Raw genomic sequence first — 24,497 nt, 5'->3', positions numbered from 1 at the left:
TTTACCTACCAATATACATACTTAGAAAGAATGCAAGAGAGTACAAGTTTTTTCTCTCAACGCATGCGAACCGTTGCCAGCAACAATATTTACTGCTTCTGTCATTGGGCAATTCTTGTAACATTATCTAATTATTATCAATCTGCTTGCACTGCTGGTCGCAGAGAGAACATCAAATCTGTTCTCTCACTTGACCCACGCGGAAGAAAAAAAAAGGAACGAAATCGTCTTCAAAATCTGCAAACTTGGCGGACTCTTTATCTCCAGCCTGCTTTCATAGGCAAGTATTTTTCAAATTTGGGAACATTACCTGCGCGTAACCAGACTTCAACTTCTAACAGCTTCTGTATCAACGATGCTTTGCGCAAATCAACCGTTTCTGACGGGATTCCATCACCGGGACGCACCGAACAAGGCATTACGGAGACCTCCGAGCCCTTCGACTCAGTCGCGCTGATTTAACAGAAACCTGGCTGAACGATAGAACCCTGTCTAGTCAAGTCTTCAGCTCTGACTACACTGTGTTTCGTTGTGACAGAGGTCCCAACAACAGCACGAAATCCACAGGTGGTGGAGTTCTGATTGCTATCCGATCCACTCTTTCAGCCATCCCCATCTACGACGAATCATGGAACGATCAAGAATTCGTATGGACCCATATCGATCTTGGCACGAAAAAACTACGTTGGGGTTGTGTATCTGCCTCCTGATCGTACTAGAAATGCATCTTTTGCTGATTCCTTTTCCAGCGGCCTTTCTAAATTGTGTTCTCTCACGCTTCCTGAAGACGACATCGTTATCATCGGGGACTTCAACCTACCAGGATTTAAGTGGATTCCCTCGCAAGGCAATTTTTTGTTTGCCGATCCAACCAGATCTTCGTTTACGGTGCCTTCCAACACGATTCTCGACTCTCTAAGCACGGCAACTCTCCGCGAGATCAACAGCATAGAGAATGAAAATGGTCGCATGCTCGATCTCTGCTTCATCAGCGACGGACCCCAATTGGCTACGATTGAAGAGGCTCCTACGCCCTTGGTCAAGGTTGTTCCTCATCGCCCTGCTCTGCTGCTTTCACTTGATATTCCTAGAGCTTTTGCCCACATCGAAAAACCTGGTCAATTCTTTCTCGACTTTAAGAACGCTGATTTTGTCGCTGTTTCACAAACGCTCGATGCTATCGACTGGGAATCTGAACTGGAATCTTTCGATCCGAACGCTGCAGCTATGAAATTTTCCCATATAATCAATTACATCATCGATCGGCACGTACCGAAACGCTCATCAGTTTCTAACCTACGAGCTCCTTGGGTAACGAAAGAACTGCGACAAATGAAAACGCTCAAGAATAAAGCTCTCCGTTATTACACTAGGCACAAAACTCTCCGCGCTAAAAATGAGTATTGCAAACTCAACTCAGCTTATAAAAAACTATGCTCACGCTGCTACCAGAGCTACTTAATTCGGATACAGCGAGATTTCAAAACAAAAACCAAATCATTTTGGCAGTACACCAAGGACCAGCGGAAAGAATCCGGCCTACCGCCCTCCATGTTTCTGGATGATAATTTAGCGACTTCGGAACCTGAAATCTGTGACCTCTTCGCTGACAAATTCCGTAGTGTATTTGACTCAAACTCAATATCCTCGGACCTCCCTCATTTGAACACATGGCTGAATCAAATTGTTGTAGACGACGATATTATTTTGAAAGCGACCGCTAAGCTGAAACACAGCCTTTCCGCAGGACCAGATGGCATACCAGCTACCTTCTTGAAGCGATATATATCACATATGCTGATACCTCTAAAAATAATCTTCCGAGTTTCACTCGATCAGTCTACGTTCCCATCCTTATGGAAAGAGGCCTATATGTTTCCGGTGCACAAAAAAGGGGACAGACGAAATGTGAACAACTATCGTGGCATTTCTGCCTTATGTGCGATAGCCAAATTGTTCGAGCTGGTTGTTTTGGAACCCATTTTTTCGTATTGCAAGCCTTATTTCTCAAATGAACAACATGGATTTATGCCCAAGCGCTCTACGACTACAAACCTGTTGACATTCACGTCTACTGTGCAAGACAGTTTTGCCATAGGATCTCAAACCGACGTCATCTACACTGATCTGTCAGCTGATTTCGACAAGGTGAACCATTCCATAGCCATCGCCAAACTCGATCGTATTGGTATCTGCGGGTCTCTACTGGAATGGTTCCGCAGCTACCTGGTAGGACGAAAACTCATTGTTCGAATAGGTGAATCATTTTCCAGTCAGTTCTCCGCCAAATCCGGAGTGCCTCAAGGGAGTCATCTAGGACCAATAATATTCCTGATATACTTCAACGACGTGCTGTAGCTCCTTGATGGACCAAAACTAGCGTATGCTGATGACCTGAAACTGTATCGCCGCATCAACGGTCCCGAGGATGTAAACTTCCTACAGAGTCAGTTCAACCTTTTCGCCTCTTGGTGTGATGTAAATTGCCTTCCCTTGAATCGCAGTAAATGTGCAGTAATTTCGTTTTCCCGCAAGCGGCTCCCATTATCAGCCATTTATCATCTTGGAAACGAGGCTATCGCTCGCGTCGAACAAGTGAAAGATCTTGGCGTGATTCTAGACACACAGTTGAATTTCAAGACTCACACTAACTACATCGTCGACAAAGCCTCCAGATGTCTGGGTCTTCTTTTTCGCATGACGAAAGACTTCAAGGATGTCTACTGCTTGAAGAGTCTTTATTGTAGTTTGGTTCGATCGACCCTTGAATATGCCTCGGCTGTATGGTGCCCATATTATCAAAACGGCTCAGAGCGTATTGAGGCCATCCAACGGCGTTTTTTGCGATACGCTCTCCGACAGCTCAACTGGCACGACCCGTTCCGACTTCCCAGCTACGAGAGCCGCTGTCGTCTAATCGACATCGACACGCTGCAAGCCCGCCGGACCGCCACACGAGCCTCGGTCGTTGCGGATCTGCTCTCATCGAGAATAGACTGCCCCGTATTGTTAGAGGAACTTCGACTCAACGTACAGCCACGAGTTCTGAGGAATCGTGATCTTCAGCTCTTCGTCCCTCTCCGGCTGAACAATTATGGGGCCAACACAGCTCTAATCGGTGTTATAAAAACATTTAACCGCTACTCCGGGTACTTCGACTTTGACGTTTCGCGTGATGTATTCCGAAGAAAAATTCTTAGAGTTTTAAGTTTAACGTAGATTACCGCTTGTATGTACATTGTCCTAAACTATAGTTTTTCATTTGGATCAATATGTGATCCGTTGATTTATCTATATATGGTCGGGATTCGACCAGACCGAGCTGAACGCCATCAGGATTTTTTCGAGACACTTGAACTTCATGTCCAAATATTTTCATCTAGAAACACAATCTTTGATGTTAATGAACTAGAATCATTAGTTTATAATTCAAATAATTCATTTTAATCATTTGTATTCGGTTTTGCGATCTAGGATATGAATAACTCGAGATTTAGTTTCAGGTGTTTTTAAATTTTCTAATGGCGCTCAGTTCGGTCTGGTCGAAGGCAGGCCATATATAAAAATGAATTTCTGTCTGTCTGTCTGTCTGTCTGTTCCCTATAGACTCGGAATCTACTGAACCGATTTGCGTGAAACTTGGCAGGTGGGGGTATTGGAGGCAGGGGAAGGTTCCTATTGTGGTTTGAGACCCCTCCCTCTCTCATGAAGGGGGGGAGGGGCCTCCCAAACAAAAGACAATTTTTTGCATAACTCGAGAACCCATCAAGCAAATGGTATCATATTTGGCATGGGGTGGTATTTGGGAACGAGGAATATTTCAATGAATATTTGACACCCCTCCCTCCTTTCAGTGGCGTGATAGGAAGGGGGGGATGGGGGCTACCTTACAATTTTTCATTTAACTCGAGAACTAATCAAGATATTGGATCCAAATTTGGCATGGGAAGGTATTTGGATACGAAAAATATTTCAATGATTATTTGAGACCCCTCCCTCTTTCCAGTTGAAAGGGGGAGGGGCCTCTTTCATATTTTTTTATATAGTTCAAAAACTAATAAAGCAAATGGAACCAAATTTGGCATGGGAGGGTATTTGGATACGAAAAATATTTCTATGATTATTTGAGACCCCTCCCTCTTTCCAGTAGGGAGATATAAAGGGGGAGGGGCCTCTTTTATAGTTTTCAACATAACTAAGAAAGTAATTAAGCAAATGGAACCAAACTTGGCATGGGCGGGTATTTGGGAACGTGACATGTTCTAATGATTGTTTGAGACCCCTTCCTTCTTGCAGCGGGGAGGAAGGAAAGAGGGAGGGGAATTTCATACAATTTTTACTGCATAACTAAAGAACTACAACAGCAAATTGAACCAAATTTGGCATGGAACGATATTTGGGTACGAGAAATGCTTCTATGAATATTTGGTATCCCTCACTCTTTCGAAGAGGTGGATGAAAATGGGGAGGCGAGGTCTCCCTTACAATTTTCAGTATAACTGGATCAAGCAAATTGAACCATATTTGACATGTGAGTGTATTTGGATACGAGAAGTGTTTCTATTATAAATTGAAGCCGTACCTTTTAAGCGGTAAGATATAAAGGAAAAAGGGGGGGGGGGGGTTTCCTGTTTTTTGCATAACTCAAGAATTAATCGAGCAAATGAAACCAAATTTACTTACTGTACTTCCTTTCAAGTTTATACATAACTCAAAAATTTACTCCATAAATAAAACCAAATTTGGCATGGCATGGAATATAGGAAGGGAAGAGGGAAGCTTACATTTAACTTTTGTTTTACAAAATCCGAGAAATGGACAATACTTAACATGGAAAATCATTTTGGTATGACATTATGATTGTTTGACACATCATCCTTCTTTCAGTGAGAAGGTACATGGGAGGAGGGAGGTGAGCCCAATACAATTTTGTTAGCATATGTTCTCAATTTATGCTTACGAAGCCAACAAATGGAAACAAATATGGCATGGAAAGGTACTTGGTTACGAGATATGTTTCTACGATTGTTATAGTATAGACTCTTATGCTTTACAGTGTAGAGAGGGAAAGAAAGAAAGGGGCTCCATACAATTTTTGTTGTAAAGCTTAAATACTTATCAACCAATGGAATTATATTTGATATAAGAAGATTTTTGGGAACGAAAAAAATGTTTATTAAAGATTACAATCTCCATTCAGCAGGGGGTGAAGGAAAGGACAGGGGGGGGGGCTCTTTAATCAGTTTTTTAGCATAAATCCAGAACATATCAAGCAAAAACAACCATACTTTATGAGTTAGATTATTTGCGAACGATTTATTTGGGACCCTTCTTTTTTAGGGCGAAACTTAAGGAAACAGATGAAAATTATCAGATCTTTAAAACAAATTTATAAATCAAGATTCAGAATATAAGTTATGGTTTGTGTTGCAATTTGAAACTCCAGCTGAAGCTCTCATTTTATAGTGGTTGCTTATTAATTTCGTCATAATTTGATTTTAAATAATACCAAAAACAATAAAAATTTGAATGATTTCAGAAAATCTTTTTATTCTGAAAGGTGTAGCAAAGCACACCGGGTCAGCTAGTAATATAATAAATAAAACATTAAAACATATCCGATTTCAACCATTTCATCCGAGTTTGAGTAACGCTTTTTACGACCTTTCACTTGCGTTAGTTGGAATTACGATTCGCAGTAACATTTTTAATGACTTGAGTTATCATTTTTAATGCGATTTCATGTTTGCTGGGGAGTTGGGCTACATACATACAAGGTACAGAACTTCCCAAATCGCGATGAGCGGCAACAATCGGCCGCTAAAGCTACGAGAAGATGCTGACAAAATATGGCTGCTGTGTGATGGACGACGAAACGTATAGAAAAACCGATTTCAAGTAAATTCCGGGGTTGAAGTTTTTCACCGGTAAGTTTCGCAAGTTCGATGTGGTTGACAAATTTAAGAAGAAGAAAATGTCGAAGTTCGCCTCCAAACATTTCGTTTGGCAGGCCATCTGCTCTTGCGGACTGAGAAGTGAGCCTTCCGTGACAAAGGGCACAGTAAATGGCGAGATCTACAAATCTGAGTGCCTCGAGAAGTGTCTTTTGCCGTTCTTCAGCAGCACGACGAAGCTTCGCTATTTTGACGAGATTTGGCATCATGTCAATATTCCAAACATGTTCTGGTGTGGTATGAGGTAAATTCTGTCCATTTTGCTACAAAGGACATGAACAACTGTCCGGAGCTGTGCCCGGTGGAGCAGTACTGGGCAATATAAAGCGGAAACTTCGGAAGAGCAAGGAGACAGTCAAAGACGAGAAGGACATGTTTAGAAAATGGATAAAAGACTGAGAAACTGGTACCGAATGACACTGTTAAGACTTTGATGGAGGACATCAACCGAAAATGCACCCAATTTTACACTTAAGGCTCAATCGATTAACTTTTGTTTTGATTTTTGAAGCAAATATATGTATAAAACTACCCTAAAACTTTGGTTTGATTCTAAACATTATAAGAAAATTGGCATGACATTTTCGGTGTCGCAATAATATCGTGTTCGCCCTTTAGAATCGCAGTTTTGAATATTATTTGGAAATGAGGTCAAATTAATTTTAGAAATTTTGGTTCCGTATTACCAAAATCAAAGTTGTACTTCTGTTTTCAAATCTAGTATTCTGTATCCAGTTCAGGATTCTTTATTTGCAGTTCGAATAATCATTTGGAAAAAGAAACCAAAAATATTTTTTTGAAATTCTGGTTCAAATTGGATTTTGGATAGAGATGTACCGAATATTGGCGCCGGATAGTTGAGCTAAGTATTACTTAAAATTTTGACTTTGAATGGCTGAAATTTTAAGGATTTTATTTTCTTTAGAAGTTTTATTTGCTTCAAATCTCTTATTCAAAAAATCTGTGCCAAAAGATGAATTAAAAAAATGGCTATTTTTTCAACCATAACTCTGTTGAACCCTTAAGCCCACCGATACAAAACAAATCCTACTCCAGTAAGGTTTCGAAAGAATGCAATTGTTCAGTCAGTGAGCTAGAAGTTTTCTTTTTCGTTTCCACTCGAAAAAATGCCATTTATAGTTCCATCCCGAAGCTCAAGTATCCTCCAGCAAGCAAAAGTATTGGGCCAGCAAAAGTATCCCTCGTCAAAATCCCTTGCCGTGGTAAAAACAGAATCAACGGTAAAAAGTTTTTTGCTCGAACGAGGAATTATAACTACGACGACGGGGGAAAAACAGCCTTCGAGACAAACTTTTTTAGGGATTCGAGCTATCACCACCCACCTGACTGCCTGCATGTTAGTTACAGCTACATTTGGGAGAAATTTTTGTTTGCTGTTTTTCGGGTAAGAAAAAAGTTATCTTCAGGGAAAATGGGGTCGAGTGAATTGAAGTTTTAAATTTGACTATGGGTGATTTCAAAAAGTTAAGCTATGTAAGAATAACTTAAAAATTTGAATTTTCAATGTTTATAGAACTTACTGTCTTGAACCGATTGACATCGTTATAATAATTATTAGATTACTTAGATATTTATACTTCAGTCTTTGGTTTGGCTTAGCGAAGATGAAAAAGTTCTGACAACCCACAGTTAAAATGGAAAAATTTCCCTCAAGCGATGCTGGGATCCTTCAAATTTAGATCATTTGTAGGAGAGTTTTTTCTCCTCTGATTGGATCCCCCTCCAGCAGGGGTCGGCAACCTTTTGAGTACGTGAAACAAATTCCTATAATTGGCAATGGAAGAGTCGAACCATTTGACAAACAAAAAACAGTTCCATTTATATACAATAAATTTTTTTTCAAGATTTTTAACATTTTCGAAACTTTTGTTCTCTTTGTCATTTTTGAAACTTTTTTTGACATTTTTGACATTTTTGACATTTTTGACATTTTTGACATTTTTGACATTTTTGATATTTTTGACATTTTTGACATTTTTGACAATTTTGACATTTTTGACATTTTTGACATTTTTGACATTTTTGACATTTTTGACAATTTTGACATTTTTGACATTTTTGACATTTTTGACATTTTTGACATTTTTGACATTTTTGACATTTTTGATATTTTTGACATTTTTGACATTTTTGACATTTTTGACATTTTTGACATTTTTGACATTTTTGACATTTTTGACATTTTTGACATTTTTGACATTTTTGACATTTTTGACATTATTGACATTTTTGACATTTTTGACATTTTTGACATTTTTGACATTTTTGATATTTTTGACATTTTTGACATTTTTGACAATTTTGACATTTTTGACATTTTTGACATTTTTGACATTTTTGACAATTTTGACATTTTTGACATTTTTGACATTTTTGACATTTTTTACATTTTTGACATTTTTGAAATTTTTGACATTTTTGACATTTTTGACATTTTTGACATTTTTGACATTTTTGACATTTTTGACATTTTTGACATTTTTGACATTTTTGACATTTTTGACATTTTTGACATTTTTGACATTTTTGACATTTTTGACATTTTTGACATTCTTGACAATTTTGACATTTTTGACATTTTTTACATTTTTGACATTTTTGACATTTTTGACATTTTTGACATTTTTGAAATTTTTGACATTTTTGACATTTTTGACATTTTTGACATTTTTGACATTTTTGACATTTTTGACATTTTTGACATTTTTGACATTTTTGACATTTTTGACATTTTTGACATTTTTGACATTTTTGACATTTTTGACATTTTTGACATTTTTGACATTTTTGACATTTTTGACATTTTTGACATTTTTGACATTTTTGACATTTTTGACATTTTTGACATTTTTGACATTTTTGACATTTTTGACATTTTTGACATTTTTGACATTTTTGACATTTTTGACATTTTTGACATTTTTGACATTTTTGATATTTTTGACATTTTTGACAATTTTGACATTTTTGACATTTTTGACATTTTTGACATTTTTGACATTTTTGACATTTTTGACATTTTTGACATTTTTGACATTTTTGACATTTTTGACATTTTTGACATTTTTGACATTTTTGACATTTTTGACATTTTTGACATTTTTGACATTTTTGACATTTTTGACATTTTTGACATTTTTGACATTTTTGACATTTTTGACATTTTTGACATTTTTGACATTTTTGACATTTTTGACATTTTTGACATTTTTGACATTTTTGACATTTTTGACATTTTCGACATTTTCGACATTTTTGACATTTTCGACATTTTTGACATTTTTGACATTTTTGACATTTTTGACATTTTTGACATTTTTGACATTTTTGACATTTTTGACATTTTTGACATTTTTGACATTTTTGACATTTTTGACATTTTTGACATTTTTGACATTTTTGACATTTTTGACATTTTTGACATTTTTGACATTTTTGACATTTTTGACATTTTTGACATTTTTGACATTTTTGACATTTTTGACATTTTTGACATTTTTGACATTTTTGACATTTTTGACATTTTTGACATTTTTGACATTTTTGACATTTTTGACATTTTTGACATTTTTGACATTTTTGACATTTTTGACATTTTTGACATTTTTGACATTTTTGCTGTTTTACCGTTTTGCCATTCCAGCCATCTTTGACATTGATGATATTTTTGACATTCTCTGATAACTTTGTACATTTTCAAAATTTTATACATTTTGAATCAGAAAATTTTGCATGTGTTTTATGGTTGCCGACTCCTTTATGCTCCAAACCATTAGCAAGATGGAGGCAGCACAAACCCAACTTGTGGAAGTAACTTGCAAAACTATTTTCAAACCCTCGCTCCACCACCTGGTACCAGCTGCTTTGCTCTGCACCGGGATCGCATCACTTCTAGGAGTCCAATTCGATGCACAATTTCCCATCCACCCGTGGCTGATTTGGGTTGGTCCCGCAATCCCGGGGCTCAGGTGTTGCATTCCGGTTCTTCTTGGGGCTTTCTTCCAGTGTCGTCTTATCTTGGACTCGCCGGGGAAAACTCGGCAAAGGATGTCAATTTGTCAGAGCAAAGTAGTTTTCTACGAAAGTGTTCGGAATCGATCGATGGAAATGGCATAGAAACAATCAAACTGCTTGAAAGTGAGTGGAAGAGCTTCTCATTCAACCATTTATAAAATGAAAAGCTTTTTCGCTTGTGGAAGAACTGGAAAAACTATACAGTAATTGTTATTTTTGATTTTTTTCTAAAAACCTTTAACCTTTAGCAACTTTTTATGTTCTCAAGTTTTTAAAGAATGTTATTTTAGATAAATTGTGACATGAGCTTATGAGTGAGAGCCAGATGAAATGTAGGTCCACATTTCACTCATCTGCTTTTCTCCCCTCATGAAGTAGCAGAACAGAGAGACCATTAAATCCTGACATTAGTCATGAAAACAAATGGCCCGAACTCTCGAGAAGTAAAATACGTGTTCTACTGCTGCTTTCTATCTAGTCGAACTAACAGAAAGAAATACATCTTGCTGTAAAGTCGTTCATCTTCATAAAAGAAAATCTGTATCCGTGCTGCTACAATTGTTGTTTCCCCATTTTCTTTCCGGCTACCTTGTAGCTAGTACCGCACTTAATGTGCGATTGCTTTCAGTTCCATTTGGAGTTGGAATCCAAGTCTGAACTGAACTAAAGGAGGCTGACAACACACCTTGCTAGTAGCTAGTACAGTGGCCGATTTCCCGCTTAATGCTTTTGCGCTCCCACCTTTGAACTTTCACCCCAATGCCCACCTGCCAAGTGCGAAGGCCAGGGGCGTCGACTTAAGGTAGATAGTTTCAATCTTGCTTCAAAGTATTTTTTTACTTAAAAGAAATCACATGGGAAGTTATAGAAGATATAGTGATAGGCATCAAAGAAGCACACCTTGAATTTAGAGTTATGTATTTATATAGTTGGATAACAACATTAAGGATAAACAGTGAAGATAAACAGTTATAAAAAATATGTTGAAGAGCTTTTGACAAACAGCTTTCTACACAAATCGTAAACACATTACCAAACATGGAACACAAAATTAACATTGGTGAAAATTCATCAAAAATATCATTTTTGCTGCTACATTCATCGAAGTAGTCCAGCAGTAGAGAACAAATCGTGGTATAAATACGAGAAATATTGCGAAGTCTCAACACATCAACATTTAAACTTTTTTCAATCGAAAAAAAGACCTCAAGGTTGCGGGTTTTCCGAATGCTATTCCCACATCTAAAAGGCTCGCTGTTGCAAGCAAAGTCTATAAAGCCCATATTTTTGTCAATCTGTGTTGGTGTGAGAAAAGTTACCTAAATGCCAAAATTCCCGCTATTTGTTACTTGTGTTTTACCTGGAGAATAGATGGAGAACTTTTGAAGTGAAAATACGCAGATTGAGGTGCTAGAAATGGATTCGTTTTTTTTTATAATTCCATGGAAGGAAGAAGCTCTGTTGAAAATCTAGAAGTTATTTCTTCACGTTACTTTAAAGAAAGAAATTAAAATAGGGGTGAGGCACTGAAAAAGACAAATGTAGATTCCGTCGGAAAATTTCATTCGAAGAAAAATTGAACCTTAATACGAAATCGATGGTTTGCCTTTCAAGGATAATACAAAAAAAATACAAATGATCAGAAGAATTTCGTTCTTGATATAGGAGAGATCTATGAATTTGGAACGAAGTGATTTGACGTCGTTTTTCCTTGCAGCCCCTGAAATTGAGACGATGTGTTGCAACCTGTCGTTTGCTTGGAGATCTTCTATGTATTATGTCTTCCTAAGCCGATCTTTTTGTACGCACCAACTGATGCGTTCGTCAAAGTCTGGGGGAGGAAGACTGAATAAAAAAAGAAAAAAATCTTTCAAACGTCAAATTTCTCTCATCAATCTACCGACCAGTGCGAAGGGTCAAAATTTTACTTTCTTATTTAGTGATTTTTAATAAAACTTGTTTGATGCTGAAAAGCACTTGTTTTGCATAAAACAATGATTTAATTAGGTTTTGTTTTGCTTTAGCAAATTCTTGCATGATCAGGCGTATTGAGTCGCTCAAATTTCTTCAAAATTTTGAAGCTGATAAATAAAAATGTTTTGATTAATGGTTGTTCTAAAAAATATAGAACAAATTCATTTCTTATACGATATGCAGTAATTTTTTTTAAGCCACCCCCCTTATTGAAACCAGTTTTAGTTCATAAATACAGGAAAAAATCAGACGTGATGTTTCTTAGACGAAACTTTTCATAGTTAGTCCTAAATATGCTAAGGATTTAAAAAATAGATTTTCAATTTCAAGCAATTTAAGAGTGATATAAGCTCTTATTTTAAATATAAATACTAAAAATAGGTTAAAAAAATGCATTCAAAAAATTTATGCGCTGGCAAAACTACATGACAAAGATATAAAAAAATTGTTTCAATTTAGTTATCGACTTTCTCGAGGACCGCGAGTAATTTTGACTTTGGAGGAAAAAGTGATAATAGTTTCCGTTTTGTCATTTTTGTTCCAATTCAACAAAAAATGGAAATTTTGAACTAAATTTAATGAACAAAATGAATCTTTCATATTTCTTGAGGCACCAGTCAAAACGTTTTGTAGACTTCGGCAAGGTTGGGAAATAAGTTGAAATCCTAAATATCAAATTCTCAAAAACTTTTTTGAATGATGTCAGATTTATTATTTAGATATTATTTAATTTGTTAAAGCGTTGTGTTTCTGAAACTAAAATATCTAAGCAAAATTGATTGAATGAAAGACAACAGAAAGGTTTAAAATCTGTTGTACGTATTCAAGTAGGTTTATTTTTGGAGTTTAAAAAAAATATATTTTAATTTCTTTTTGAAATCGATTGATTTGAATTTAGGAACCCAAAATATTCCAAAATCAATTAAGTATTAAAACATAGAAAACATAAATGACTTTCCCTTCTGTAACTTTCAATCATAACTTGAATTCCATTTTCATACTTAAATATACATTTTTGAATTTTAAGATTTTAGAAATAAGGTTGGTAAAATTTAGAAAACAGAAATGAGCTTCTGAATTCAGAATAACATTCATAATTATATGGTTAATTATTTAGAATTATAATTCAAAATCATTGAGCTAAATCTTAAGCATTTTGCCTTCCGATTTAGACAATTAAAAACATAGTTTAAAAGTTTTCTGTATTAAAATGAAAAGATGCTCAACAAAATGCTATTCAAATGTGACAAACTTTTAAAATTTGTCCTAAGGTTGTTAGGTTGCGGCCAACAAAATTTCATGTTTTCATCTAGTGTGAGTTATTTAGCCTTTAATAATAATTTTATATCTAACAAAAAAAAAACTTAGCAATCTAGATCAGAGATGAGCAATTCACGGCCCTCGAGACCCCAATGTGCGGCCCGCGAAGCCTTTCCGAATTGGATTATTTTCGTAATTTTTGCCTGCGGTAGTTCGTTAGATATCATAAAATACCAGCCAATAAACCATAAATAGTTGATACGGCGACTCGTTTAAATATGTAATTTACGTGATTCTGTTTGCATTTATCCCTCAATCATTCATATTGGTAACTTTTTTCCAGAAATGTAACATTCAATGTGTTTTTCAAAGGGATAAGTGCAATATCATTGTCAGAAATGAAATATTGGAGTTTATTCTTATTTAAAATAAAATTTTCCTAATTTTTCTTGAGCTTTTTTAAATTCAAAATCGATAACTAAATGAAAGTCGGCAAACGCAAATTAAAAAAAATCGGAAGAATATTTATGAGCACATAATGATGATTTTCATATTTTTGTCAAAGATAAAGTTGTATGATAAATTAACTCAGCAGAATTTTTTTTTTGAAAACATTATTATTTTATCAAATTGGAAAAAAATGCTTATTTCGTTAGCAATTGAATTAAAACTCAGCATGAAAAGTGCCGGAAAAAAAATTTGCATTCATGATAAAACCCTGTATTGTAATTTTGTATTTGATTCAAAAAATCTGTGGAAATATTCTCTGATGTTATACCTAACGTTGACAAATTCAGTCTTTTCACTTGGTAAATAACAATTCATATTCAAAACGTGAAGATATTTTTTTCAACAGGCCTTTGAAATCCTTTCCCAGTGGCACTAAAGTTTAATTAATAAAATCTATTAAAAAATGCTAAAAAACAATAAAGAATGTAGACTCTCCTAAAATTTGCTTGGGAATCTGTGAGATATTTTTGTTATTCCGAGGATTTCAGCATATTTGGTTGACACGTTATATTAAGAATGTTTTTCGCGAATTGCAGGAAAAAAAAATCAGGGCTTCGTAGGGCCAATTTTAACTGTGGATTTTTTTGGAAATACGTACAGGAAACCGAAATTTAGATCAGTGAATTTGAACCACAAAAATAAAAAAAAATATATATCTCTAGTATTTTAGTTATTGTTGTGATATAGATACATAGCTCCAGAAGACTTTTAAAGAAATTAATGAGTAGATACCGCCAGTTAAGATAAAAATGGCCTATATGGAAAGGCGTTAAACGTGTTTGTGCATCGTACGTTTTTAAGGAAAAATGTGATGCAAATGATGTCTATGTTTCGGTATGAGCCGTTTCAAATAAACGAATTATAAAATAAAAATGTCTATATTTGGAAGAACGAATGTTTGCGAAGAAGTTAAAGTTAATTGACAAAGTTTTTTTTCAAAGATTTAAAATAAGTGATTTGAAATAAAAAAAAATCGCTTAATATTTTTAATTATTACGATTTAGTTTTTGCTTATCTAGCAAATCTATTTGTTATTATCTATAGAGTTCGATAAATGATTGACGAGTTTTAATTCATATTAGCGCGGCCCGCCGAGAATGTTTTTAAATAAAACTGGCCCGTTGGTTCAATAGGTTTCTCGCCCCTGCTCTAGATAAAGTTCAATTAATGAAATAGATTGTCAATTTGTGAATAATGAATACGTTAAAATCATCAAAACTGATTTCCAAATAGCATATTAAGCGATAAGCTTACATAGAAAACAATAATATAAGTTTTTGGCTTTGATTGAAACAGATTTACTGATTGTTAAACACAAAATATGATTTACGTATGGAAGCATTCGTCCAAAATTTTATAGAAATCGCATTTTAAGGTTCATGCTTGAAATATTGTACATCGCATAACTTTTGATCTCATTAATAGAATATTCAAAAATTTCAGAGATGTTAACTTTATATTTCAACAATCACTCTGCAAAATTTCAATAAAAAGCGTTGCGTAATTTCTGAGATATCGCAGTTTGAATGGTGTTAGTCCAAGAAGCCCGATTTTCGTAGAGTCACTGTATCTCTGGCCACACAATTTTTAGAAATCTCAAATTTCGTGATATGATAGTGTGATAGTTGATCTATCTCACGCAGAAAATTTGATTGAAAAATATCATCAGAGAAAAAAGTTATGGAAGTTGAAAATCAAAATGACAGAGCGCGAGCTTCCAATTTCTATACAATTATGAACGGTTTCATCTACAGTCTTATTTTCGAAGCATGTTTTTCGGTTTTTTTCTTAGACTTTGAATAATGGAAAACTGAAGTATTGTAGATGAACAATGTCTGATAAACACATTTTAGTTACATTACGAAGTTTCCAAAGCTATAAGATTTGTAAAATTCAGTTGGGAAACAAGAGAGATATATTGGTTTAAAGCGAGTAGTGTCAAGTTGACACTCAAAGTCTTATCAGGAAGTTTTTTTCCTGGGTTTTCAGGGCGCATCCATAAAAAGTGATGATGTAAAATTAAAGGTTTCAAGAATTTATTTAGGATCTCTTCCAATAGTGTCCAATAGTGTCAGATTGATACTCAAAAACGGATTAGGGTTACGAAAGGAAGCAGGAAACGTTTTTTATTTTTTTCAAAAAAAAGTCAATATTCAAAATATCGTTGGTCTGTAGAAGAGTGTCCGTCCCGGGATTTCCCGGGCGGGAATTCCCGGGAATTTGAAAAATTCGAGAATTCCCGATTCCCGGGAATCATAGTTTCATTCCCGGGAATTCTCGACATGTATGAAATTATTTCTCTGGAAAAGCCTGACAGCCTCCCAAATCATTCTTATTGTTCTTTTTGAAAATGTAGTCATACAAAACTCATTGAGGATATTCCGATTCCTGTGGCAGTAGACATTTTGCAGCCAATGCAATGTTGTGCAATTTTTTATTCAAATAGATAAGTTTGAAAAGATTATATGAATTTCCACATCGTTTTCATTGAACGAAAAACCCACAACACTTCGCGTAGCGCAGGTAGGCAGATTGTGTTTTATCGAAAGTAATATGTATGCACTTGTTTTCCTCTGATTTTGAATGCCAGATGAATTTCAAAATCTCAAAATGAAGGATACATTGTATTTTTTTTTTCATATGAAGAGCAAATATGTAAAATTTGCAGAAAAACGAAAAAAGGTTGGAATTATCGACAAATAAAAATAATTTTTTTACTACCCCTATTTGCACGAATGAATTTCTTCATTTGACATATTCGAGTTATTTGATAGTTCGTTTGACTGTTTTTAATTTATCATTGTTTAAAACAGTTTGATTTATTTAATTAAAAATAAGTTAAAAACATTATGGAGAGTACATTTTGAACAAATTATGTGCTTGTATGCACGGAAGGTTCGATAACCTATGTATATTTGAATCAAAGTACATATATTTTACATGTTTTTGAATATTTCCCGGGTTCCCGGGAATTCCCGGGAAACAGGCCACCAGATTTCCCGATTCCCGGGAATAGAAAATTGGCCGGGAAATGGACACTCTAGTCTGTAGTAAGGTCCAGGCCCGTGCGAAGGACCCGTCCATGGGGAGGGGTTTTTTCAAAACTAAAAATTTAGCTAGCTAAAATAACAATACCAAAAAATGCAAAAAATAAGAAAAATTATTTCTAAAATCATTTTTTAAGGTTCTCATTAACATCACACAAACTTAAAAAAATAATAAATTTCACTGATACGATTCAAAATCTATCAGAATCAAAATTTTAAATCAATAAATAAAATAAAACCACGATTTTAAATTAAATTTTCGATAAGAAAAAAAGCTCCATTTTGAACTTTAAAGATTTTATTCAAAACACAAAGATGATGATTAAATTGATTTTGATAAAAAAGGAATTTTTTTATTTTTATTTCAAGAGCGCCAGTGATTAAAGTAAAGATACAATTTTTCGATCTTTCCAAAGATTCATTAAAAACATGGATCGATTTGAGGAAAAATGATATACAATAATTAATGAAACGATTATATATTTTTAAGCGCAGTTAAAGTAAAGCTTGAAATTTTCAGCTTTGAATATTTTGACGCCGCCAATTGAAATATTGGGTACTGCTAGAAATAGCTTAGCTTAGCTTGATTGACTACTCACATCCACCTGAATCAGTGAACCCGAAATGCTCTGTTACTATTTGAAAAAAAAAAGATCTTCATAGAAATGGTTTTTCCTTATTTAATTGTTGATTAGTGATATGATTGTTCATCTTTTATTGTTTGAAAATAAATGCATTTCGAATACCATGATCGCAGGCGTGGCTCAGTGGAACGAATTCCACATCGCCAATGGTTGCTACTCCGTGATTGACCGAGGCCACCAATTTTGTTCAAAGGTCAAATGAAAGGTGTCTGGGACTGACAGCACATTCACAATGCCCAAAACTGATGCTCTCTCTTTAATCATCAATAACGGCGCAGGCCACGTCCTAGTAGTCAAAAGATAGTTTGGAAAAGAGAGAAAGGGATTAAAGAAATAATTCGTGCTTTAGGACCGAGGTCACCTCTGCATCCTAGCAAATAATGTTTTGGGAGTGTGGGTTAAAGGATATGATCAGGAAACACTTTTGACCAGTGCGATCTAGTAAACCAAGAAAATCTGCTAAAACTGAAACCATAATTTATTGCCTAATTGTTTGCATTTACATCACTTTTTTACATAGGTTTTTTGTTAATCAAAATATTCAAAACAAATATTTATTTTCAAGGATTTCCTAAAAATATCTCGTATTTCTCATCAATTAAAAGGGCCATTATAAAAGAAATGTCTAATCGCTAAAATTCTTTAAAAGCCTTAATTTTTCAACTACTGTTCAACACATATTTGACTTTTTTTCTTGACTGTGTGAGCTTACTAATTTATATTTCCAAAATTAATGAATTTGTAGGTACATATACTAATCACTCTCAACATGTCATGGAAATCTTTTTATTTTTCAATAAGCTCATCTGAACAAAAAAATTTTGTTAGCAAATATATGGTCAATATTTTGGAAATGGTAAAATTATGCATTTAAATGTGAAGACTATTGATTCCAAATATTTTAATGTGATGTTTTTCGATTTGTAGGTTTAATCAGCTCTGAGAACTCAATTTTCTCAACGATAATCAAAACAATTATTTTTCATTTTTGTTGTGTTATATTGATTTTTGTCAAAGTTGTTAGTCCTATCTTCTTTACTACAATCTCATGCAAAAAGCAAATTACTTTTGAATAAAATCTTTAGAATGGTTAACCCTACTATCAACTATGATCTACTCAAAACAAAAATAGGAACTAACGATAATAATATGTTAGAATGAATTTGTTAAGTTGGATCTCATTGGAATTTTTATAAAGAGGCAAAGTAAGAGAACCAATTTGGATAAAAAAACAACACATTTGAAAGAATGCTTTTAAGAAATGGACCTTTAACAGACAACAGGAACAAGATTCGGCTGTGGCCCAGACACATTGAAAGAAAAAAACGCTAGACCAAAATTGTTAATCTAAATCCATCAAAAGTCTTGTGCCCATGCACCTCTACTAAGGCTCGCCAGCGTTCAAGTAATGAAAATATATAAAAACAGATACTTAGCTTCGATTTGTCGGAACTCCATTCCAAATATCCAATTTTTATTCATCCAGCTGAATGTACTGCTCCATTGTTTTGGTTGCCTTTCTGCACTTTGCCTGTTCCTCTAGATCCCGGTCCATTGTAAATAATCACCGAAGTCGTTAAAAGACTTTATAATTTTTCAATTTGAAATTTTCACCATTTTGACAATCGAAAAAAAAACGCTTCCTTTCAACTCTACCAAAGCCTGCTACTTGAAATATTGGGTACTGCTAGAAATGGATAAAAACAAGAAACTAAGTTTTTCTCATTTAAAGTTTAGATATATTGGCAAGATTTTGTTTTCTGGAAACAAAACAATAACTCAGAGTTGATAAACAAAGACAAACTTATAAAAATAATTCTAATAATTGTATTATTTGACTATAAAATTCGTTAAATTAATGTGAAAATTTAAAACAGCAATAAAATGAAATTTGGTGAATTTATTTGAAAATAAAAATAAACAGATAGTTCAATAAAATTTATGTTCTATCAGTTAAAACATTTCAGGAGTACTTGTTGTCAAAATACTGTCAAATTTTCGGTTTGTAATTAAGTCAATTGCATTATCCAAGGTTTTATGAGATTTTCATTAGGGCCGACTAAAAAATTTTGAATCCTTGAGCTCCTCCATATTCCTCACATATTTGCAGCTCATGGACTGATTAAAACTTCTCATGATAACTTTAGACAAATCTGGCAAAAATATCCGTTAGATTTAGAATATATTTTAGAACTAGATAATGATCTGGCACTTCGGAAAATGATTCTTTCTCTTAGTGATCCCTTCCAATTTTTTTTTGGAGACTTACATTATGGCATTATATATCTGAAAAATAAAGTAAAAATACATAAATTCCACCGTAAATGGGATCAGTACACTGTATAGCCGTTCTGTGTTGCAATTTTCATTCATTATGACTTTTTGAATATTGCTTTTTCGCAAAAATCCAATGCATACCATGAGACTGTCCCCTCTGAAGCATCAGTTGTGATCTGATCCTGATCTTCTAAAATAAACTCCTAGTTGGAAAACACCACATAATCCGAATTTTTTCTCAAATTTATCATGGTCTTCCAAAAAATCCGGTGGCCGAACAGAACTTAGCCTTCAGAGGGGACAGTCTCATGGTATGAAAGGCAAAATTAAAATAATAATATTAAAAAATAACTACACAGAACTGCTGAACAGTGTTCTGATCCCATTTTTTGCGAATGCTATGGACGTTAACATTATCTATTTGCTGCCATAATTAATTTCCCTAAGAAAAATTGGAGAAGTTGTAATTTGAGGAATATAATATAGGGTTTTGATCGGATCTTACTTGAAATTGTCTCAAAAACATGATACAATTATAAAATTGATCCTACCCAAAACTGCTCCACTGGCTCAGCAACAAACATCGAAGGAGAAAAGCGTAACCCACATCTATTCAAGTAAAACTTTCACCTATTCGAAAAGTAACGATTGCTCCCATCAAAACAAATGGGTCTTTGGCAAAGCGAAAGCAGATCGACTTCGACGATGAATAAAAAGAAGGATTAAGGCTTTCTTCCTTTGGGTTTGGGTTTGGGTAGGTACACTACGTATGTATGTAGGTAACGGCAGAGCGTTTCTCTTGGTTTTCTCATTCATTCATTTGGCCATTTGTCTGTCTTTTGGCTCTTATCGAAATTTTATGTGTTTCGTACTGTTTTTTTTTTATTTCATGTTCAGAAGGAAAATGCGGGAGGGTAAAGAAAACAACAACCACCTCGAAAGAAGAAAGCACACAGCATCATTTTGTTTGAGATCCTTTTGCCTTTCCTCCCATTTTCCCTTCGCTTCATCAAGAAAGCATAAAAAAAGTTGCCAGAAGAATACACACACCTTCCGAGAAAACAGCCAAGTTGGAGGCCTTCCGCTCAACTTCTTCTAGGTACCTACCTAACCCAATTCGTGTCCCGGGCTTCACAATTCCGATACCAATATACAAAATGGTGATTTTCTTTGTTCAACCAAGTCTTCCCGAAACGACCTCGTTCGTTTGCTCGCTTCTTCTGAAGATTTCTTTCGACCCCTGCCCTCAACCCTGGTACTCAATCCGCACCGTTTCATCAGCACCGCACCGGGATTCGAAATTGGATTGTATTGTCTATGGAAATGGGAAAATAATTGCACGTTAAGGTGGTTATCGCAAATAACCGGGTTTTGAACCTCGTCTGCAAGATGGAAAGGTTTTTCTGGGTAGGAGGGGATGTTCAGTCAGCTTATCATTATGAGATATTGTAGGCTGAAATCGGACAAGACAAAAGTCTATTCACAAGCTGCTCGATGATGCTTTTGTTTCCGCCCAATTCAATGGCAGCTGATTGATGATGCAAGGAGCAGATTTGGAACGGGATTTCTTTTAGATAGAGGCTAATGATTTTTTTCTGTATTAAAGTGTACTTTCCCTAATATACGTTATAGTTCCATTTGTTTTGAACAGGAGTTTTCTATCTAAACCTTACGATCATTTTTTAATTTACTCATTTGTTTACAAAGTTAAATATTCGTTGGATTTTCATAGAAGAACTGAAGGAGAGAGAAAATCTAGGGGAGAATTAGGATACTTGATCCCCTTTTCTTATTTTCATCACATCTTTTTGGGAAAATTTATCAACTCGCCGTCTTTTGCATTTTCTGATATCGTGTTATTTCAAGTTGGAACGAGAAATGAACTCTAAGATAAAGTAGATGGATTTTTGTAAGGCTAAAATGATTGTGATATTTTTAAAGTTACAGAAAACATGATCCTCTACTGAAAGAGACTTGATCCTCAATTCGGGGTGCCTTGACCCTATGCAAAAATCTAGTAAAATCCGTGGATAAAAGGTCCGGTCTATTACCCTACAATCATTGCATACTTTAAGGCGCAATTTTCTACTTTTTAGATAAATACAGTGTTTTTAGTCCTTTTTAACAGATAATTACTGGATGGACATTGGCTATTTTTTTATATAAAAACCTGGCAAAATCCAGGCATTCGATTTCAAATTGACGACACAAATCCGGGCAATATCCGGGCAAATTTTGTCAAAACTCAGATATTCCACAACAAAAAGCAAGAAAAAAAAAATTTAAAAAAAAGTTTTTTCATCAAAACTCATCGATAGATTTTCAACCGTATTTTAAACTTCCAAAAAACTTTCATGATTATTTTAACAACACTTGCTCAAAAAATTTCGTTTTGAAGGTGTTTGTTGTTTTTATTTGTTTGATTTGCTAAATAAAGTAAATAAATCCGGGCAAAATCCGGGCATTTTTCAATGAAATCAAGGCAACCGGGCCGGGCCGGACTGTTCTTAAATTTAGTATCAAATATCCGGGCAAATCCGGATAAAACCGGGCAATCTGGCAACCTTACGATAACATACATTTTGGAAAAATTCATCATAAAAAAAATTGAAAGTTCACTATTGCTCTGAAAATATGGCATTTTGAAGTTCATATTATACTCTTACAATTGACATATTGGAATAAATATTTTTGAAATTTTTGTTTTCATGCAAGAAACATTTTAAAGTGATAAGTAAAGATCTTCAAATCACATTTTGTTAGATTTTTTAAACAAAGTTCAATAACATGAAAAATTAAATTTTTAAAATTTGTTAAGTTATACCAGTATTGTTGTTTTGTTCTATTTGGCACATTTTTCTGAAATACTTGATATCTGTAAGACATTCCTGTTTCGAAATATAGCGAAGGAATCGAGTTTCCCCAGGGATCAAGTAACCTGACAAGACCCATTAGTAGCAATCTCATTGATCATGTTGTTTGTTCAGATGGTTTACAAAGTTTAGTAAACAACGCTACAATTCCTTCAACCATAAGCGACCATTCCATGATAATCTCAACTTTCAATTTGAATAAAAAATTAACAAAATGCACATTAACCAAGAAAATAATTGAACATCATAAACTACACGCAGCATTCCGAAATGAAGAATCACAAATCTCGGAAAATAGCGCCAGTGGAAAACTAAAAAAACTTATCGAAATTAACAGAAACCTGAAAGAAAAATTTACAAAAACGATCCAAGTTGAAGCCAAGATCAAAGAAAATTGCCCGTGGATGTCGTTCGATCTATGGAAACTGATGAAAATCAAACATAATGTACTTGCCCGAAGCAAGCGGAGGCCTGCAGACATCAATTTGAAAGCACTATTACACCATATATCCTTGAAAGTCTGAAGCTAGATCTACAACTGCTCCAGGATTATTTTTCGGAAAATTTGTTGTCTTTAAATTTTTTTTCAAAACAAAATACACAATTTTCAACTCTCGGAGGTCGCTTCAAATTCAACCAAGGAATGAGCTGATAGTACAATCCACAACTATAGAAAAAGCGCAGAGTTACAAATATCTTGGACTAATGATTGATGCCGATCTTAAATGGACAACCCATTTCGAAAACATTAAAAAGGAAATAAGTTCATAAGTTGGCCTTCTCTGGAGGATAAAAAAATAAATTCCCATGAAGCAACGTTTATCAATGTACCATGCTTTTGTTCAATCAAAACTCCAGTACATGGTAGCAATTTGGGGAAGTGCCAACAAAAGCGCATTGACGCCGCTGCAAGCTGTACAGAATAGGTGAAAATAATATTTGGAAAACCGAGATTATACCCAACAATCGATTTGTATCGAGAATCTCCACCGTCAGTTTTTTCTGTCAGAGCCCTGCGAAAACTACAAGTTCTTGTACAAATGAAAAATTTCCTCCACAACCCCCAGACTCACCGGAATCTGCAAATTCCTCTCGCAATCCATAGGTATGGCACTCGAAGACCCAACTACTTGTCGACACGTCGAATGAACACAGAAAGGGGAAAAGCTACCTTCTTATATTACGGTAGCCAAATGTTCAACGCTCTACCATCGCACGTACGACTTGAGAACAACCTTACGAAGTTTAAGCTGAAGCTCAAAACTTTTATAAGAAGTAATCTAAATCTACATTTATAAAAACTTGATGTCGCCTAATCTGGAGAAACTGGAAGTCTACTGCACCCTCTCAATAGAGATTCAGATCTCACTGAGGGTGCAAAATCGTCCTAAAAATCTCATCATATGTCCACCGCCACCATTAGCCCTAACTAATACCTGCCCCCATATATTCTTCTTTTTCGTTTCCGCCTCCCCCACCACCACCAACAAGCCGCCTCACCAGCTTTCACCACCGCTGCAGCCACCATCGCAACCAGAAAAATTAGTGTAGGGGAACATGCCCTATTATGCGCCACCTAAGCGGATCGCTGATTTTCTATGTATTCCATTCACAAATTGTGTTAAAAATGGGTGCAATCGTTGAAGAAAATTGTTTTCTACATATGCCTATGATTTTTTATTACTCAAATTGCTATAGTTGCTTTAAAAACTTGATTTTTAAAAACCTTATTCAAAGCCACAGAACAAAACTGTGTTGCAAATACGCGCCGCCGTGTATTCAATACGCGCCTAGAAGCCGAATACACCCGAAAGCAGCCGAAGACCGAAAACACACCAATACTTACAGACACTTTGAATGAAAATTAAATCAAAATGGACTAATCAAAATTTAAAAAAAAAATAAAAGTAAATTTTCTGGGCT

The 24,497-nt window shown here is 34.8% G+C and overlaps 2 protein-coding genes across 2 annotated transcripts in view; both read left to right on the top strand.

Annotated features, from left to right (window-relative positions):
- LOC129746372 (class E basic helix-loop-helix protein 22-like) overlaps positions 1–24,497 on the top strand; it is a 162,735-nt gene that overhangs the window by 25,497 nt on the left and 112,741 nt on the right. The window lies entirely within an intron of this gene.
- Positions 629–23,723, top strand: LOC129741545 (uncharacterized). The gene is made up of 5 exons (XM_055733287.1): positions 629–690; positions 750–2,229; positions 2,359–2,781; positions 9,752–10,112; positions 23,680–23,723. Exons 1-5 carry the CDS (start codon positions 629–631, stop codon positions 23,721–23,723), a joined length of 2,370 nt encoding a protein of 789 aa, XP_055589262.1.

This window comes from Uranotaenia lowii, chromosome 2, assembly GCF_029784155.1.
Source record: "Uranotaenia lowii strain MFRU-FL chromosome 2, ASM2978415v1, whole genome shotgun sequence".
NCBI lineage: Eukaryota > Metazoa > Arthropoda > Insecta > Diptera > Culicidae > Uranotaenia > Uranotaenia lowii.
The sequence above is the reverse complement of the archived record's forward strand: the minus strand, read 5'-3'. Positions and strand labels throughout refer to the sequence as shown.